At 45.0% G+C, this 20,197-nt stretch overlaps 2 protein-coding genes across 5 annotated transcripts in view; one reads left to right on the forward strand and one right to left on the reverse strand.

Annotated features, from left to right (window-relative positions):
* Positions 1–582: 582 nt before the first annotated feature.
* On the reverse strand, positions 583–8,030 carry asrgl1 (asparaginase and isoaspartyl peptidase 1). 2 transcript variants are annotated; one of them, XM_084561812.1, is made up of 7 exons: positions 7,438–8,030; positions 5,656–5,851; positions 5,017–5,159; positions 4,733–4,887; positions 3,475–3,596; positions 1,980–2,090; positions 583–1,472 (listed from the first exon to the last, which is right to left on the reverse strand). In XM_084561812.1, the coding sequence occupies exons 2-7, from the start codon at positions 5,840–5,842 to the stop codon at positions 1,261–1,263; spliced, it is 930 nt and encodes a 309-aa protein (XP_084417938.1). In that variant the 5' UTR covers positions 5,843–5,851; positions 7,438–8,030; the 3' UTR covers positions 583–1,260. The 2 variants fall into 2 exon arrangements, with proteins under 2 accessions (XP_084417938.1, XP_084417937.1); XM_084561811.1 differs by lacking the exon at positions 7,438–8,030 and having other exon boundaries at positions 5,656–6,561.
* A 4,751-nt stretch (positions 8,031–12,781) lies between these two features.
* The window catches only part of rims1a (regulating synaptic membrane exocytosis 1a), a gene marked incomplete at its 5' end in the record, with an annotated part of 87,545 nt that continues 80,129 nt past the window's right edge, over positions 12,782–20,197 (forward strand). For all 3 annotated transcript variants that reach the window (XM_084561805.1, XM_084561807.1, XM_084561806.1), the window contains 2 exons: positions 12,782–12,942; positions 17,218–17,292. In XM_084561805.1, coding sequence (XP_084417931.1) covers positions 12,782–12,942; positions 17,218–17,292 — 236 coding nt within the window. The remainder of the gene's footprint in view (positions 12,943–17,217; positions 17,293–20,197) is intronic.

Here is a 20,197-nt window from a genome sequence, read left to right on the forward strand (position 1 = left end):
ATCTAGTGGCTCAAACTGAACACCTCACCCAGTCAGAGCTCCTCGGCTGACTTATTTATCCAGGTGGGGAAATTAGGGTGTTACAGCAGGGTTAGGGTTAGAAAACTATATAAAAGTAAATATGTTAAGGTACAAAACATATTTACATATTGCATCAGGTTTAAGTAGCTAACCAAAAAGCTGAAAAAGACCAACTAGTGTGCAACTGAGGGTTAAAGTGGTAAGAAGGCTGAGTATACATGATGAGAAAATAAACATTCATGAATATCATGAGTAACGACAAACACCAAAAGGAGGTGCACCAAGAACTGCACCAAAGTGACATCACATGAGATAATAACAGGGATGAGTTGGTACAGACAGATGTATTATGTTCTTTGAAAAAGAAGCTCAGCAGCAGCAGAGCTAAGGAATGCTGATGTTAAAGAGTCTGACTGCTGAGGGGACAAAGGACGTCCTGAAGCGTTCCTTCTTGCACCGCGGCTGCAGCGGTCTCTGGCTGAAGGAGCTTCCTAAAGTCCCCTAAAGAGAGGGGACTTGAAGGTTAAACGAAGAATAAAACCACACACTGATCAGGTATTAAAGACATTTATTGTTGTCAGTGCTCTCCTGTCTCAAAGCTTCAGAATCAACAACGGTCACACGATTCTCGGCACTTTGCAAACTACCGCTTCAAACCGTTTCAGTGCAGCTTCCAGTAGCAGCAGAACTGGTCATTAATGTAAACTGATCACTACGTATAAGACGCATTTTTGTCAAACTAAATTTGATAGTGCATTAACATTTAAAGATCACAAAAAATACAATGAAAAATACTTCATTTTAATAATGGTGTGCGATTATCATTTTCATTTTATTCATCCGTTATTAGCTTAGTCCACAGGTGTCAAAAATATGGCTCACGGCCCACCAGAGGGTCTACTCTGAGATCAAATTGGGCTGCATGTGGCCCCCAAACTAAAATGAGTTTAACAACCCTGGCTTAGTTGATAAAATGTCAACTAGATATGTAAAAAAAATAAAATCTTGCTCTTGATCAACAATTATTTTTTAAAATGATTTCTCAACAGGTTGATTAATAGATTGTTCGATTGAAATCTCATGCAAACTAGAACACAGTCCTCCATCCTCACACTATGAATAGTGTTTTAATCAGAACCACAGAGCCGGTCCATCGGAGCACGTTAGACGGTATCCGATCTGATTTGTATTAGTATTAACCGATATAAGCTGATCTACACTCAGATGCTGCGTTTCCTCTCAGTTGGGGTCGATGCTCTGGGTGAAGCGCTCTCCAGAGTACAGCCCGTAGTACAGGGTGTCTTTCTGGGCCGCAGCCCAGGACATCTGCTGGCTTGAGAAGCGAGCGGCCCAGCGGCCCTGGGGGTCCACCGTCACCACCCCACCCAGGCCTTCCACTCTGGTCTTCATGTAGGCCAGGCCCAGATCGCTGGCAGCCTCTGCTGACTGACCTGAGAGGAACAGGGAACACAGAGGACCGATGACACAGAACATGGTGTCCAGCACTGGTCACAGAGGAAGACTACGCTGAGCTTTTGAATCTGAATGAAAGGTGTCTGGTGACGTATGGGCTGAGGTAGACCAACAATAACTGGACATCTCCGTCGTTTCTGTACACGCTTAAATATTATAAGAGGGACGGAGATGTGATTCTGGAGAGAGATACTCTAGTTTTCCTCGATAGCTCTGCTTCAGAGGAGGTTCAGAATGATTTGAGTCGGAGATTTTTGCCACTCAGGTAACTCTCAATTTATGTTCCCTTGGCTTTATTATTGATGGCCAAAGTCTGAGAACTGAGACTGACTGTTCCTGAACTCACTGGAGGAGATTTATTGTTTTCGTCTGCAGTGTCTTATCATTAGTTCTCACTGATCAAGGGGTCATGTGTCCTGGGTTTGACTGGGATGCAACTAGGAATCCACTCCCCATCAAACCACTGCTCTGTGTGTGTGTGTTACCTTGCTCCATGTGAAACAGGATGAGTCTGGCCAGTGTAACCTTCATGATGGCTTCTCCGTGGCCTGTAGTTGACACTGCTCCCGTCCGATTGTCAGCATAACCTCCGCACCCTGAAACGCAGACACACAAACGTCACATGTGCCGCACACACTGCAGCGTCCTGCATTCAAACTGCTGCCTCGATCGTTCAGTTAAAGTTGTGCTTGTGTCCATCTGGTGAATTCAAGTCCAGCTTTGATTTGCAAACATCTGACTCTTTAACTCCTAAATGCGCCACTACATTCACCTGCTAGCTTCTACGTGTGTTGTCTGAATTTGGGTGGTCACAAAAGCCCAGATTTCCCAGTTCCCAACACTTAAACGCACCGTGCATTTGTAGATCTGTGCGCAGGAAGCCCTTTGAAACTGAAAATGATGAGCTTTGTGAAGCTGAACGATCAGATTTGTGAATTTGCAATGAAAATAAAAAAATAGTGCATGAAATAATAATGTATGTGAATTTGTGAAATTATTTTTGCACATGCTACTGTGCTGCGGTTTATTCGAGCGTCTAACGGTGGGATGAACGATGCTGTTGATGCCGCGGCTTTACGGGAAACTTTTTAGTGCGGCTAACTGTTCTGTGTTTTACTGCCAACAGCTCTCAGACATGTGACTGTGAAGTAGAGGTAACCACTGGGGGATTTTTCCATCACTAAACATCTCTACTGTGTGCAGCGTGTTTTTTTTTTTTTTTTGAAGGAGTAAAACTGAAGCCCAGAAATGATAGTAAATAATCCTGGAAACCCACGTTAAAAGCAAACTGCAAAGGGAAACATAACGGACACATTCAATCTGTTCTGCCCACAACAAATCAGCTGCTCTGTCCTCAGGACCAGCTGTGTGCCTGTCAGCAACAGCTCTGAGAGGAGCAGCCACACCAGCTGTCTGTCGTCGGACTGAAAACTGTGTTCACGAGGAAATCTGCGAGTTAACACGGACTGGTACGCCGATGTTATCGATTCCTCCTCCCGCTGCTGCAGAGGACAGAGGAGGTCGGCCCGAGGTGCGGTCAGAACAGTGGTTGTGGTGTTTGTGTGTTGCCACAGCAACTTGTAGCAAAGCTTTGTTGCTTCTTCCGTCATCATTCATTGATCTGAATGAAACACTCGGCTTAGCCCAGAAGCCACCGCCAGAGGTCAAAGGTGGCGGGGTGGTGGTTAGCACTGATGCCTCACAGCAAGAAGGTTCTGGGTTCTAATCCATTTTTTCCCACTACCATCACCTTAGTGCTCTCTCTTTCTCACATACATAAAGCATGCGTATTGCCAGTTAAAATCCAAATCAGAAGGTGTTAAAAAAAGAAAACCCCACAGATCTTAGAGTCAAACATTAGCCGGGTTAACCGCTCATCTCTACCAGAGCTGGAGAAAGATCAACAGGCCGCTGAAGACGTGGAACAAAGACCTTTACAGAAACTGTTGTGAGATCTTTTCCCGTGGTGTGAGGACTCACCTACGCACGGCGTGTCGCCCACTCGACCCTGCATCTTGTTCAGCATTCCACCGGTGGAGGTTGCGCAGGCCACGTTGCCTTCACTGTCGACTGCCACTGCCCCGACCGTGCCCATTTTACCCCTACACAGTAAAAACAGCAGAATAACGTCAGAGTTCCCTCGGCTTATCCTAAAAAAACACTCATTTATCTTTTCCATAGAAGAAGGCCTACGCTGAGACTCACACCAAGAACAATTCATTCTAATGATGACCCACAGTTCCTATGTGTGCACCTTCTTTACCAGAGTTTATTCTAAGTGTAGGGAAACTATTTTCCCCAGAATTAATGTCCAGGAACTTTACCAAGGATAAAAGTTCTCCGGCACAACGTTCAGCAACTACATCAACTGTCCTTTGCGACAGTTGCACCGTTAGTTATAAGATTATTAGGGATATCTCAATCAAGTATTTTTTTACCCCCTCGATCCAATACCATTCTTTTAATTTTCAGTATCGGCTGATCCGCGTCCAGATCCGATCTTTAATAAACACAATTCCCTCCCCTGGAGATTCATAAATGCTTGCTTGTATTCTCCTAGATCACACGTCAAGAAGAAGAACAAGTAGTCTTCTTCTTCTTCGATTCATGCATGCTTTGATGTCAGCCAGCCGCGATTAAAACAGAAGAAGAAGATGTTTTTATGCTACAGGGATGTGGTTTTACTTTATGGCAGAGCTACAATAAATAACAAAACAAATCCGATGCCTGGATCGACCCTGATACCGATTGGGACATCCCTGCTGTGTTGCACGAGCTGTTTTTCAGTGACTCCAAGTTTCCAAAGTTACTGAACTTTCAAAAAATACTCCAGGGAAAAATACAGGGATGTTTTGGAAGTAAAACTATCACCTTGGAAGTTAATTTAGACTCAGGTTCCTCAAGTGTCCGGTAGGGAAACCAAATTCCTCAAAAAGCTGATGTTCCTGAGTAAAGCTTCTGTAGTGGAAACACAACTTAGGCACCAAAAAGTGATTGTGACCTCCTTAGTCATGGCCATCATGGCTCTTTACTGCACAAGTGATGGAGGTCAGGGGCCACGTTAGTCAAATGGGACGTGCTCAGAGATTTTTGTGACTGCACATATGGGTCACATGCAGAGTGGCGCCTGATCCAGCGGTTTCCTGACGTCTTTATGTGTCTTACATGTTGCAGACTCGTATGCCAGCACATTCACGTCTAGTGGAGCAGTATTTTGGAATAAATGCTGATGGCTCACATTTGGCACTCCACCGGTTTGGCATCAGGCGCCAGGTTCTTTTTCCAGCGCATGCGGGCGTACTCTGTGATGAGGGACTCCTGCGGCACCTCAGGGACTCCCATGGACCGGGCGAACTGATTGGCACCCTCCGCCGTCAGACACGCATGACTGGTCTGAAGTAAAGATCAAAGTTCACACTTGTAACACATCTGTAAACGGTTACGGGGACATTCACGGCTGGAATGCACAGCGGGGGCTTTCGGGACATTGTCCAAACTCCACTGGTCATGCAGCATACATACCTTGTCCATAACCAGCCTAGCTAGCTGGACGGGGTTGGCTATGTTGCGTACGGCAGACACCGCACCGCTTCCCAGAGTTTTCCCATCCATCACAATGGCATCCATCTCCACCTCTCCCTTGACGTTCAGCACTGACCCGCAGCCTGAAATATGGTTTGAGAAATGATTTGTGTCTGGGAGAATCTTATTCTGTTTGCAGAGTTGACATTTAGTCTGTAAGGGGAACTCAGCAGAACGGAAACCGAGTTCTTTAAGGAAGTGATCCATTCAGTTAACAACAAGCGCTGCTATTTGAGCGGAAAACAGCTAAAGCCTTCTTGAAAATGTGCTAACTTGTAAAGTAAAACAGTGACACCACTAACCAAGCTCTTATATTATGTAAGCTTTGCATACACATAAAAAAAGACAAGTTTTAAAAAGGCAAACTAAATGTAACTGACTGTCATTGGCTTCATAATCTAGAGACAATTATCTGCAATTGATTCCAAAAACTTTTCATGAAGACCATTGTGTAAAGAAGTATTGTGAACACAGGAATGAGCTCACTGTTGTAAATTCTGTCTATGTATGAGGGAAAACAACGTGCGTAGAAAAGCACATGCTTGCACATGTTTCATTCGATTGCAGAAGTGCACGTACCTGCGTTGAAGGAGGGGTTGTTCTCCATCTGGGTCACAGCCTCCACCACAGCGTCCATGCTGCTGCCTCCTCCCCGCAGGATGGCGTAACCCGCCCGCACCGCTGCACACACACCTGCGGTGGAGAGCTCTGACCGCTCCTTTGGGATGTGGCCCGCCCCTCCATGGACCACCACCACTGGATGCATTTTAGTCACCTGAGGAGTAAGATTCATTTGCTGCATTCAAATAAACTTAAAAGAGACAAAGCCCGAACAGACGGCGTTGAGTACCAGGAAATCAAAGGCAACAGATCATTACACCTAAAGTCTCCAAATGTCTTTTAACATACGCCTACTGGCCATCTTATTAGGTGCTAGGAACCACTTTTGTCATCAGAACTGCTTTGATTCTTCATGGCATTGATTTAACAAGGTGCTGGAAACATTCCCTGGAGAGTTTGGTCCATCAGATCCCGTTCCACCAAGATCCTCAAACAGCCCAGTCACCCCGGACACTCTCTCTGCACCACTGCACTTTACTCACATAGCTGTTTTCAATACTGTAAATGTGTGTATATATACGAGCTACCCCCTTCTAAGTTTACATTTCGAGTTTACAGTCTATATTTTATATTATTTTTCTCAGTTTTACATTTACACTTATATTGTTTACCTTGTGTGTTAAGTGCAATTATTACTGTTTTACTGTATTACTTCTTTTACTACCGGCTGCAGGTACAACAATACATTTCACTGTGCATTGTGCTATGTATAACTGAGCTTGTGACAAATAAAACCTATCTATCTAAAAAAAAAAGCGGGACGCGAACCTGGGACCCTTTGGTCCCCAACCACTTCCCCCACAGCTCCCCAAAACAGTCGTCCCTGGTGGTTGTGCTGGACCAAGTAAAAAAACATGGATGTATTGAATTAGTTATTGTTAGTATTGTGCCATAAGGGTTCCTTCTCTTATCCAAGGTGTGCCACTGCTAATGTATGTACTATGTAGATAATTTTTTACTTAGTAAAAAAATATTGTAATAGTAGTTTGCAAACCAAACAAGCTTGAGCAACCCTCGAGTGCTGTGAATTCACATTCAGGAAACCAGTTTAAGATGATTACAGCTTTGTGACATGTGGTCCTGATGTATTGTGAGTTCAGAGACGCTCTTCTGTATGTTTGTTTGATTCCTGTATATTTTTCCTTATTTTCTGTAAACCTTTGAGATGGATTTGCATTAAAAAAAAACAGAATAGTAGATCACCGATACTTCAGATCTTCTCAACTATGCGCAAATTTGCTGCACTGTGACTGACATGTGGCTGACTTGCACTACAAAACAAAAAAGCGCACCTATTAAAGTGGCTAGTGAGTGTATTGTTAAAATTTACCGAGTGACTTATTTTTTTTTTAGTTTCTCAGACTGTAACTCATCATTCAGTATGTCGCTCTTCTAAAAGTTTAGATTAAAAAAAATATTAAAAATAAAAATTTAAAGCAGTTACGTCTGTTCAAAGAACACGGAAGCACCGCGAGTTTCCTTTTAAGAGACACGCATCAGCGTTAACTCCTGTCAGTTTGTCTCGAAACTAAATTTAAAAAAGAGCTGCGTTTAATTTCAGTTTTTATTTTTTGTTTACGTGTAAATAGAAAGTGCGCCCGAACACAGACTCAGTTCAGACTTTTACAGCTTATCCCGTCTGTATTGTGACAGACGGGATATAAGCTGTCGTGATATTATCCTAAGCATTAAACCTATTTTATAATAAATACATAACAAAGACAAATAACAGCGTCTTACCAAAATATAACGGAGAAATCGAAACTTCCGGGGGATATACTACTTCCGGTATAGCATATCCGGGATAGTGCATTTCAAAATAAAATGCGGCTCTTGACAAAATCTGAAAACTATGAAAAAGGGTTTTTACAATCACCTTCACGTGTACAATGTTGACACAGTATATATGAATATTTACATACATGTATTGATTTTGAGTTTTAAATCATTATTTAATGTCAGTGCTCACATCTTTCTGGTAGTCTGGTGCAAAAGAGTTGGTTGTTTACCTGCTTTCAAAATCATGGCTTAAACCATCATCGTAAAACGGGGGGCAATAAAATCAGATTTACTGTTAATATATGTGCTTGATTCGAGTGTTCATACTACATAAAATATTGGTGGATGTATAAATTTATGTAAATAATTCTGTTTTGTGTTTTGTTTTACATGGTGTAGGGTTGACATAAATATTAAGTGTTTCATTAGAAGTTGTCCCCTGTAAATAGACTCTTCCTGTTAAACACCTGGCGCAGGGAGGATATAAAATGCAGCTAGCTTGAAGGCTGGTAGGTGAGTTGTTTTGTTTTATGCTGTTTCACGTGGAGTTAATAAATGGCAAAACGTGTGGAATTTGCCTCCGAACAAAGGTCAAACTGACAAGCCTCTAACGGTATTTTAAAAGATATACTCACCTCAAAATGTTGGGTTCACAAATAGGCTACTGTGAAAATGAATGCATTCTAATGTAACTGTCTGGGGTTAAATCTAAAACAGCATCAGAAAGCTGGTAATTTAATTATATGATCATTGTGGAGGGTGTAGTTTGTGCTGCTGGGGTTAGAAATGAAACTGAATTATACACTAAAGTGTTTCTGTTATTTAGCCTAGCTCATGTGTGGGTACTGCACAGGAACAGTACTACAAACCACGGCCTCCAAAATATAAACACAGCTGAATCAACAGCTCTCTGACTGTGATTTTAGGATGCAACCGTTTTCACTATTGTACCTAATGAACTGGCAAGAGAGTGTATACACTTAGCATTAGCACCTCAAACTTCATGTTGTGAAGCTTGGCTGAGAAGGGGGTAAGTCTTGTAGGACGATACAAAGCTCCATTTCACAAATTGCAAAATCCTTTAGAGCACAGGTGTCAAACATACGGCCCGCGGGCCAAAAGCGGCCTACCAGAGGGTCTAATCTGGCCCTCAGCATGAATTTGCAAAGTGTGAAAATTAGGAACACAATGAGGAAATCCAGGACTAAACAGCAGACGGCCCAAATTGCACTTATTTTTCATAAGAAATTATTTTTTTAAAGGATAGTTTATTAAATGTAAACATAATTTACTTCTTTGCACTAAAACAAAAGGAAAAAGTCTGGAGTTGTCATTATTTATAGGCTATCATGTTACTGGTCTGGCCCGCTTGAGATCAAATTGGGTTGTATCCTGATCTACAGGGTCAATAATTAAAATTTCTTTTTGTTGTTTATTTAACAGTTTGACAGTAAAAAAATATATATGTGTATATATATATATATATATATATACAAACAATTGTATTATGAAGCCAAAGTAGTTTAATTGCTCAGCAGAGCACACTGGAATGAAATTACATTTCACTGACTCAACAACAGCTATACACAGATTAGAACAAATTTCTCTAACATTTGCAAACTGACTCAAGAGTATAACAAGATAGATGTTTGTAAAAATAAGAGAATGTGCTTAAGAAAAACAATAGCCGAGGGTCAAAAACAATCTGTCAAAGAACAAGTGGAAACGGACCATTTACACTGTAGGAGAGACAGTGAAATTAGAAGATGAATGCACAAAGGCAGAATATTTAGAAGCAATGTAAATATATATTTTAGACACAGATATCTGTAAATCATTTATTGTTATTATTATTGTTGTGCAAAAAAAAAAAACATGGAGAACAGCACAAGGTGTTGACCTGGCCTCCAAATTCACTAGATCCCAAACTGATCAAGTATCTGTGGGATGATCCACAGAGGCCCCTCCCCTCAAAGGCCCCCCACTAAGAACACTGTGTTGCCAGACACCACAGGACACCCTCAGAAGGCCCATGTCCATTCTCCGATGAGTCACAATTGTTTTGGAGGCACAAGGGAGACCTGCACAATATTAGGAAGGTGGTCATAATGTTATGCCTGATCAGTGCATAATGTAATGAAAATAGCAGTTCTCGCAATGTCCTCCGAGTGAACTTGATGCTGCTGTGTATTTTCTTTTATTTACGAGCGTGGAACAAGATTGAGACATAACAATCAGCCAATATCACACCTTCACACCTTGAGTCTGGAAAGCTTCTGGACATTTAAAGGGTTAAAGTAGCAGTAATAATGGAAAGTCATGTGAGTTTCAAGTGTGCACGACCCACAGATGTCCCAAATAGAAACCTAAATTCCCAGCCAGTCATCTACAACTGAAGAATCTACCTGGATGAGAAGTATTTATTTTATTTTTTTTTACTATTTGAAATTGTTGCTCCGTATTGGTCGGCTTCCTTTATGCTCGGGCCAGAGCTGTCGAGCAAATGCAGCACATATGTGTCGTTACGTGTCTCCGGTCGTGTTCATTCGGCGTCGTGAGGCGACAGTGATGAAAGCTTTGGGCTGAGTCAGGCTTCTGCTCCGTCAACAGGCCGGCGGCTCCAGCGGCTCCTCCGCGTTGTCCCCCCTCAGCAGATGTGTACGTCCCTGCCGTCCCGTGAGCTGACCGTGGTGCTGAAACGCAAACGCGTCGGCTGAGAGGAATTTAGACTCAGGATTTACAGAATGATGTGTGGAGACCTTATAGAGGGGTCCAGGAAAAAAATAAATAAAAAATAAACAAAAACATGGAGAGTTAAATGTTTGAATCATTAGCTGTGTAAAAAAGATATACATTCCTAAACCAAATCGTGGTCCTAAGTGATCTTAAGCAGCTCAGACATGAGTTTACAACAAATCTGGACCATGTGGCTAAAAATAGAACAAGAAAGCAAAATTGTTTCTAAATTTAGATCACACCGTCTCACATGGTTTGTGGTTTAATCGCGAGGATGCTTGGGAACCCCTCTGCAGGCCGCACAGCCCGTAATTAACATTTTTCACACTGACACAGCTGTAAATGTCACCCTATAGCCATGCACAGTGCGTATGTGGTAAACCTCAGACTGTTTTTCAGCAGCAGAGTGCGTGGGGTAGGGGCTGCTGTAAGGATGGATGAGGAGGAGGAGGAGGGACGGGAGGAAGGAATGGAGAGAGCGAGTGTGTGTGTGTGAGAGAGAGAAAGAGAGAGAGAGAGAGAGGAAGGAGAAAAAAGGGGGATGCGCGTCATCCTAACACGCAATGATTGGAGGAGGAGGAGGAGGAGGAGGAGGAGAGTTCACACTCTTATTGCAAAAGGTTCCGAGCAACACCGAGGGTTCTTGCATTCATTATTTTCCATGTTTATTTTTACTTCAACGTAGCCCTGAACATTTGACGTTTTTATTCATTTCCCATGCGTTATCACTCATCCTTTCAAACTGTAAATACACAAGTATTGATTTGATGAATGTAAAAATGTTGTTCTCTGTTTCTCCTGGACACACCGGACTCGTTCTTATCGCTACTACACCGGTTTATGTCTCATTTCACAGGCTCCAGTTGCAGCAAATCAGCAGCAAGAGAAGTGGACACCGCGTCACCGTCTACATTATGATATACACCGATCAGGTATAACATTATGACCACCTTCCTAATATTGTGTAGTTCTCCCTTGTGCCTCCAAAACAGTTGTGACTCGTCGGAGAATGGACATGGGCCTTCTGAGGGTGTCCTGTGGTGTCTGGGAACAGGATGTTGTTAGTGGGGGGGCCTTTGAGGGGAGGGGCCTCTGTGGATCATCCCACAGATACTTGATCAGTTTGGGATCTAGTGAATTTGGAGGCCAGGTCAACACCTTGTGCTGTTCTTCATGTTTTTGTTTTTAGTTGTTCCTAAAGTGTTTTTGTGAGTTTTGCTGATGGGGATAGCTGCTGCCATCAAGGAGTGTCATTGCTATGGGGTGGGGGTGCCTGGTCTGGTCTAGGTGGGTGCTACATGTCTAAGTAACATCCACATGAATGAATGCCAGGTCCAGAAGTTTCCCAGCAGAACATTGAACTGCCACAATATGCTGTTTACTTCTCTTGTCAGTGGTTTTAATGTTATGGCTGATCGGTATTGCACAGGTTAGTGAAAATAGGTACACCATTAATTTATTCTGTCACTTGTCTACCCCCCATGAGATCATATTTGTGGCCCTTGAACTAAAAATGAGTTTACCATCTCTGGTGTAGTTGGTCCATGTTCCTGTTTTCATGCTGGTCATTTTTTCCGTTTGCAGCAGCAAGCATAAAATAAATGATCTGCTGTTTCTCTGGTCAGCTTGTTACTAAAAGCCCAGATAAAGAACCTGTGGTCATATCACATTGTGTTCTAACCCACAATGCACCCGTGAGGAACCCTTTATTTCCTGCGTGTGCTATAGGCTGCCGTGAGCGCGCATCCTGACGGCGAGCGGAGCCCCCCATTCTCAAATGAGGGCTGCGCGCTCCCGCCCGCAAGAGAAGTGAGCGCGCTTGAGGGGCTGCGGTCCCATTGACGGTTCCGTCTCCCTGACAGCAGCATCAGCATCAGCATCACCATCAGCATCAGCATCAGCGGCGGGCGCTGCCGAGCAAGAAGTCGCCGCCTCGCCCCGCAGCCCAACGAGCGAGGCCAGCCGGACCGAGCGAAGACCTGGGCCGCTCCGAAGGGACCCCCCCGCCCTCCTCTCGCCCCCCACCCTCCTCCTTCTCTGCCCGGCCTGAAGGAAGGAAACGAGATCCCCCCCCCTCACACACACACACGCTCCCGTGTGCTATATCATCCCGACCGACCGCCGGAGATATGGGCTCCCCGTGAAACGGAGGTGGTGGAGGGGAGAGGAGGGCGGGCGGGCGGTGGGAGGGGGGTGGGGGGAGAAGACAGCGGAGCAGCAAGCGGGAGAAGGAGAGGCTGATAACGGCAACCGGGAAGCGAAGCGCTACCGTCACAGTCACCGCTACTACTACAACTACTACCAGCACCGGAGCTAGCACCGACACCGACACCGCCGCTGCTGCCGCTGCCGCCGCCGCCCTGGGTGCCCCCCGCCACCGCCATGGGAACTCCGCATCAGTCGCTCCAACCGGCGCTCTGGGCCATGTCGTGATCCGTGGGCTCCGCCAGCGGGTTTTCTATCCGTGATCCCGACCGAGGAGGAGGAGGAGGAGGAGGAGGAGTAGGAGGAGGAAGACGAAGAGGAGGAAGGAAGGAGGGAGGGAGGAAAGCTGGTGGTGGCGGGGAAGATGTTCGCCTCGGTGGGCCCTCGGGGCGGCCCGCGCCCACCCGTCGCCCCGGCAATCCCGGAGCCGGACCTCAGCCATCTGACGGAGGAGGAGAGGAAGATCATCATGGCTGTGCTGGCTCGGCAGCGGGAGGAGGAGGCGAAGGAGGAGGCCATGTTAAAGTAAGAGAGCTGGGGAAAGAGAGAGAGAGAGAGAGATAGTTTGTGTAAGAGTGTGTGTTTGGGTGTGTGTGTGTGTGTGTGTGACACTGGGCCCACTGGTCCATCCACCTCCGTTCTCTCTTTTGGAGGAAACGTTGCAGCATCAGGACCTCTGCTGCATCCACTCCACTCTATCTGAACATATGTGTGTGTGTGTGTGTGTGTGTGCATGTGTGCGTCTACATCCTGCAGGTCCCTCCACACACACACTCACACACACTCACACACACTCTCAGGCCCGGTTTGGCTGCAGAGAGGCAGGAAACATGCACGACCAGTTCGGACTGCATGGCTTCACAGATTGCCGCCGCCGCTGCTGCTGCTGCTGCTCTGTGAGAAGCCCGGTGAGCGTGATCGGTGTCAGGCAGTCACGGGCCAGGTGCAACTTGTTCGGGGAGGGAGGAAGAGGAAGAAGAAGAAAGGGGAATGTGGGAGGGTGAAGGGGTGTGTCGCCGTGCCCCGTCGTCACTCCACATTTCCCAGCTGCACTTCTCCGCTCAGTGTCTTCAACATCACCCGCCCCGGGGGCCCGTGTCAGGAGTAGTTCCTCCTGATCCTATACCTGAAACATTTTGCTGCTGGATGCGGCGGGACGTTAACAGAAAGCCTCAGTGAAGCCCCGGCCGCTGAGAAGAGTAAAAGTAAAAGCCTCCCTGTTGGCTTTTATCTGTGCAGCATCCATCTCAACAGCTGCTGTTCTCAGCTCTGGGGTGCGGTTGAGCCTTTCCCAGCCTTACGTACTGTATGTAGGCCAGTGCTCTCGCAACAGACATCGCACAGGCTGTTGTAGTAACAGTAGGCCTGCTGCAGAGTAGGGAGAGGTGCCTGTGTGGTGTTATTCTGAATCGAGAGTGACTTACGTCCACTGTGTGCCTAAGGAGAAAAGTCTTAATGTGTCGCCGCGATCGGTGCAGGCGTGAACCCACGTGCGCCTCCTGTTTTACCTCCAGGACCAGAAAATGCATCAACTTGAAACAGTGCTTTTTTTCTCTTCCTCTGCACGGACGGATGCCGTATGCATGGATGTGCAGATGGGGGGAGATGGAGCGACCCACCTAAGCACGGCGCTCCTCCAGCTTTACGTCCCTGTTCTATTTTAAGCCCTCTGCGCGGACTGACGGCCCAGCACTGGAACGGGAGATCGATTCAATGCATCCAAAGAAGGAAATGTCCGATACATTGCCCCGACTCTTAAGTGGCTATGCATCATTTTCAGTAATGTATTAAAGAGCCTCGGATTCAGTCGTGTCAGAGTGGAGCGGCTGCGAACAGGGCAGGCTGTCAGCGCATACATGTCCTAACCTATATTGGCTTCAGCACCATTTCCTCTCATCACTGTTTGGATGGTGATTGCAAGCATAGCAAGGCAGTGTGTGTGTGTATGTGCGCGTCCTTACTGCACTGAAAAGCCGCACTGGTTGACTAATACATGCACGGCGAATGTACCAGGAGTGTGGTAGTGTGGGCTGTAATGCAGAGAGGCAGAGAGTACACTCCATTTATGAGCTGTTTAACATATGCTCACACGCTGCTTTTCTTTTTGCTATCAAAGCATACAGCATGGGATCACCGTGTGCTGCATGCATGTAACCCTGCTCCCTGCAGGCCTGCAGCCGTTGCGAAGACGGTGTAATGTGAATACTCTGCGAGTAAACGGCGAACATTTACCACAATCCTGTCGACGTTCCTTCTTTAAATGTCTAAATGTAAAAGGTGCAAAAATGGAAAGAGAGCAGCAGTATAGCAAATCACTGACCATCAGTGAGCGGTATGTAATGTAAACATAGCCAAGGTGCATAGTCCTCCTCTCTGAAACCACAAACTGAGCGATAAATGTAGCCTTTACTCTCTGGAACCAATGAATGATCACTTCTTTTCATTTCACAGAGAGCTCGCATATGCCACCGCCCCATTACCGTGGAGACAGTATATACAGTATATACTTCTATACTTATAGGGGCAGTTTAATGCACATGTGAGCAGCATGACGCACAAAACAACACACTTAAAGAACAAAAAATTGACCTAAACGTACAAAGACGTATAAATCAGTAAATACAAATTTTGTTCCCTGCTGTGCGAGACAAGCTATGACATTATTGTGGTCATTTAGATTTGATCCTGTACTGGGATGTCCCGATTAAGTTTTTCTTTTGTTCTGATCTGCTCTCAAACAATCTCAGTGTCCTTCCCTGGAGATTCATAAAGGCCAGACAGCAGACATGTTTAGAAGTTTCCCTTTCTTCTTCTACTTAGGTTTTTGGCAACTTTGACGGTAGCCGGCCGCCATTTAAAATGGAAGAGGAAGAAGACGTTTTGACACTACAGGGACATGGTTTTAGTTTATGGTACACCTAAAATAAATGACTACAAAGATTGGGCTGATCTTTTTAAAAATGCCTGGATCAGCCCCAAAACTGATACTGATCGGGACATCCCTTATTCTATATGTTCTGTTTTAAATGTGTTATCTGATGCATAATTGTGTCTATTTAAAAAAAAAAAAAAAAAAAAGGTTCAGGAGCTGGTTGTCTGGTAACCAGAGGGTTAGCGGTCCAATCCCCAGTACACTGACCACATGCCAAACTGTCCTGGAGCTAGACACCGAACCCCGAGTGTCTCCCAGTGCTTGTCACTTGTGTGTGAATGAGTGTGTGTGAATGAATGGATAGATGTGACGCTGTGACTGTAAAGCTCTCGAGCACCAATAGGTGGAAAAGCGCCGTATAAATAAAAGATCAACTTATCTCTGTTGATACAGGGTACTAATCCAGTACCCATCTGGTTATTATATAATGTACCAGTGGTCCAGGGTTTGCTCTGATTCTAGAAATTGCATAGTATACCCACAATGCATTAGTTGTATGTGGTCAGTATTGGTAGTAAAGATAATTCTGAGGTCTAACAACAGTGCAGACCATGTAATGATAATGTGACACTGTAAAGGAGGACCGCCCCACCCAGCGCGTCGGAAATGATTTTCATATCGAAATGAATCTGTAATCTTTTGTTCATTCATGAAATTCAGACGCGTAACTCGATCGCCGCTGCACAGTCGCTGAAACGGTCGGTGCGTTGCCAGAAGTGTCTCCTAACGAACGAGCGGAGCGCCCGGCCGTATTGACGGTAGATGTCTTCTGTTTTAGACGGCGTGGGCGTTGGCGGGGGATTCTCTCTGTGATCAGAGCGATCAGAGCCCACTGTTCATGTTTATGGATGAGAGGGTTTTTTTGAATGTGTCAGTGGACATATTGAAAGCTTGTCGCTGTCGTCCCGAGGCCTGTCAGCGACACCTGAAGGTATCCAGGACTCTGGGCTGGGAGGCAAAATGAGAGGTATTAGCAGTTCTGTTTGAATTTGGAGGGGGTTTGTATTCTGTCCTGGAACCAGCCTGAGAAAACTCCATCACATCTCAAGGTTTTATGAGAACATGAATACAGTAACTACTTACTCATATGAAAGCATTGCATAACTGATCAGGCATAACATTATGACCACCTTGCTAATATCGCGTAGGTCTCCCTTGTGCCTCCAAAACAGTTCATCAGAGAATGGACATGGGCCTTCTGAGGGTGTCCTGTGGTGTCTTGCACCAGAATGTTGTTAGTGGGGGGGCTTTGAGGGGAGGGGCCTCTTTGGATCATCCCACAGATACTTGATCAGTTTGGGATCTAGTGAATTTGGAGGCCAGGTCAACACCTTGTGCTGTTCTTCATGGGTTTTTTTTTAGTTGTTCCTAAAGTGTTTTTGTGTGTGTGTCTGTGTCAGGCTGCATCCTGCTGGGGATGGCTGCTGCCATCAAGGAGTGTCATTGCTATGGGGTGGGGGTGCCTGGTCTGGTCTAGGTGGGTGCTACATGTCTAAGTAACATCCACACCAATGAATGCCAGGTCCAGAAGTTTCCCAGCAGAACATTGAATCATCACAAGGTGGTCGATGTTATTTACTTCTCCTGTCAGTGGTTTTAATGTTGTGGCTGATCGGTGTATGGGTGCAGATTGTTCACCCAATCACCTGCAAAGTATTTTTGTTTTAAAGTTCTTACCATTAACCAAACACTGCCCTAGGACGAGTTCTTAGATGATTCCGTGTTGCGGATCATCTTGGTGGTTACGTACCGTATGAGTGAATGGAATGATTGGAAGAACAGTTTGTTTTTTAAATGAAACTAATCTTTATTAACAGCTAAAGTGCTGCATTAACTGTATATATTCTTTTTCATTTTGTATGTTTCAGAGAAGAGAAGCCTATCCAAGCAAGAACGGTGAACCTGGTCGGGCAGAAGAAACCTCCACAGCAAAACGACGTCCGGTGAGTTCCTCCAGCCTCCGCCTCAACACCACCCGGCTGAAACAGAATACCCAACAGACTTTGACGCTTTAAACGGGAGTTAAAAATGAGCTTTTAGCGTCACTTGAACGTCATCCCACTCTCTTCTTTAGCTTCACATTTATGTTCGGTTGCGAGAAACCATTTTACACCTCGGATGAGTCAACGGTGTAAAAGATAACCCAGCACTCCGGTGACCGTCTTTTCAGAGTGTGACTCAAGCCATTATTACACAATTTGCACGATGCTCTTAGTGGAACGCCATCTCATTTAGACGTTCAGATTTATATTTAGGAAATACGCCTCGGTCACTGAAGCTATCTTTTAGCCATCTGCACTTCTTTACCTCCTGAGTGACTTTATATCCACCTACACACACACACACACACACTCACTGTCACCTATCAGCTTCTGTTGTAGGACGCTGATGTTGATAAGATGTACACGGTCAGTCTGATAGATCTAGTCCAGAGCCTGTTGAGTCATTAGAGAGGAGCTGATGCTGTCGTCCTCCTCCGTAGAGTGGCTGGCTTAAGGCTGGATTCAGAGTCTCCGTGTGTCTCTCAGTTTGGTGGACTCTCCTGCCAAGCTGCTCGTCTAGGGAGGAATGACTGTGTGTGTGTTTGTATGTGTGTGTGAAAATGAATGCAATCTAAGATAACAGTCCAGCTCTAAGTCTTAGCTTCACGAAGGTTATCGTGGTTCAAATGACTTGTAGAGCTGCTGATTGACCTGTGTTTTTAAATTTGGAGGCTGTGGTTTGTAGTACCACTGAATCGTGTTGCGTTGACACGCGTTTCTATTATTTTGACAACCTCGTTTTAGTCTAGGCTAAATAACAGAATCCAGTTCAATTGTTTGCCTCCCAATCCGATCTTTTAATATTCAGTATTGGACAATCTGAGTCCCGATCTTAAATAAAATAAATTTCCTCCCCTGGAGATTCATAAAGGCTTTTCCTTTCTTGCTTGCATTCTCCCAAACCATAAAATGTGGACGTCAAAGTTAATGTAGTGTGGCGAGGTTAGCTCGTTCCCTGTGTTCTCTACTCCAGAAATGTTCTGGTCATCCAACGCTGCCATAAACTCCCTAACCCTCTCTGGAAGATGTTTCTCCTTGACGCTGCCTCCAGGAAACTTTTCTCTTCTTTTAAACGTTCAGTGTTTGTTTATCAGTGTTTCGGTGCAGCCTTTAACCTGAGTGAACTCTGTTTATTGCCCTTTGATCCCCTACTAACACCTCACCAAACATCCACATTGCACAATTTACAAATTTCTGTCCGTCTGACTTCATTTTTCCAGAGTAAACTTCTTCCACGTGATTTTGCTTCTTCTTCTTTGATTTTTGGCAGCTCTGACGCTAGCCAACCGCCTTTAAAACAGAAGAAGAAGACGTTTTGCCTCTGCTTTCGGTTTATGGCAGACCTAAAATAAATAACGACAAAAGATCAGGCTTGGCTGAAGCCCGATTCCGACCCGATCGGCAGAAGTTGGTTTGCAGTAAATGATTCAGCCTTAGGCGAGCTAAGCTAAATGTTTTCATGGCGTGCCTGCGAAGCATTCTTACTAGTGCAACAGTTCTTAACAGTGCAACAAAAAATATGGAATTAAAACTCTTTAAAAGACAGATTAACCTGCTACTGATGAGCTTAATCAATGTTGTATTAACTCATTTGAATGTGACAAACATTCATTTATAGTCCTGCAGCGTTATGTTATTAAGGAGACTCATTTGTTTCTCTTGACTTTCTTTATGGGTACCACTAAAAGTCAACTCTCATATCCAGATTTACAGGCGGGAAGTGTTTTCAGCATCACTTCTATATTCTATATTCCGCTAAACGTGTAAACCGACCTCCTCTGTCCACGCGCAAGCTTTCCAGCGAACATCATGCTGAGAATGCTGGCGGTTAGAGGTTAGCTTTCTCTGAAATAAGGCCTCCCATCCCGTGTCCAATTAGCGGGGAGTGCATGTTTGATGGGTTGGTCAGGAGCAATTCTTTATAATGGAACCGCTCAGTGATCGTCTTTCCTTCAGCGCCGCGTGAGAGTGAAGTCTGATTATTTGATCAGTGGTCGCTAATACAAACTTGAGCCGCCAGCGTCGCTTGAAACAGACTCCGTCGTTTTCACAGTTTGATGTTATACGAGGGCCTCCGCCTCTGCTTTCTCACTGGCACGGTGAAATGCAGCTTTTCCGTGCATTCCTGATGATGGCGGCGCGTTCTGTCACACAATGATCAAAGGATAAAGCTTGTTTATGGTTTTGTGTGCATTGGATTTGTGTGTTGGAGCGTGTGTGCGTGAGGTGGGATTACAGAGTTAGTCAGCTGGAGCACATGTGCTTCTCTGAGGAATCCCACAACATGCCCCACATTTCTAACATTGTACAATCTGTGCTTTTAGTGTTCGGATGACCAGGCGTTACAGTCGGCTCAGTTCAGTTGAGAGATAATATCATTAGGGCTGGGTTTCGCCGCGGATGTCCTGAATCGATTTGAGATATTTAAGTTTCCAAACTGTTTAACGTAAAACTAATGTTTGCTTCTCTGTTGCTGCATTTTTTTTTAAATCCAATCAGCTTTCAGGTCTGACGCTGCTCTCAGAGTTGGAGCTTTCGGACATGTTTTGGATCTTAATCACAGGTGGACTAATCTTATTGCTCGGCCTCGCAAGATTTGTCATGCAAACCTAGTTTAAAATGACTGCAGAGCGATTCCGATGCAGGAGGCTAACAATAGTGTAACCCCATCTGGTTGTAGACTCTGCACCAGTTTTATAGTGTGAATGTGCTAAATTTACCTTGGATTTACCCAGTCTTGCAAAATTTTTAACGAGAGGATACAGGAAATGGGTGTGCATTTTAAAAAGAATCGATCAGAGGACTT

Source organism: Chelon labrosus (genome assembly GCF_963514085.1).
Source record: "Chelon labrosus genome assembly, chromosome: 15".
In the NCBI taxonomy this organism is placed as follows: domain Eukaryota; kingdom Metazoa; phylum Chordata; class Actinopteri; order Mugiliformes; family Mugilidae; genus Chelon; species Chelon labrosus.

Bases quoted from the DNA above. Each gene is read 5' to 3' on its own strand.
- asrgl1 (XM_084561811.1), bottom strand. From the start codon at position 5,878: ATGCAGCAAATGAATCTTACTCCTCAGGTGACTAAAATGCATCCAGTG. The intron at 5,160-5,655 runs GTACGTGCACTT...ACCATATTTCAG, and splicing joins CAACCCCTCCTTCAACGCAG to GCTGCGGGTCAGTGCTGAAC. The intron at 4,888-5,016 runs GTATGTATGCTG...TCTTTACTTCAG, and splicing joins CTAGGCTGGTTATGGACAAG to ACCAGTCATGCGTGTCTGAC.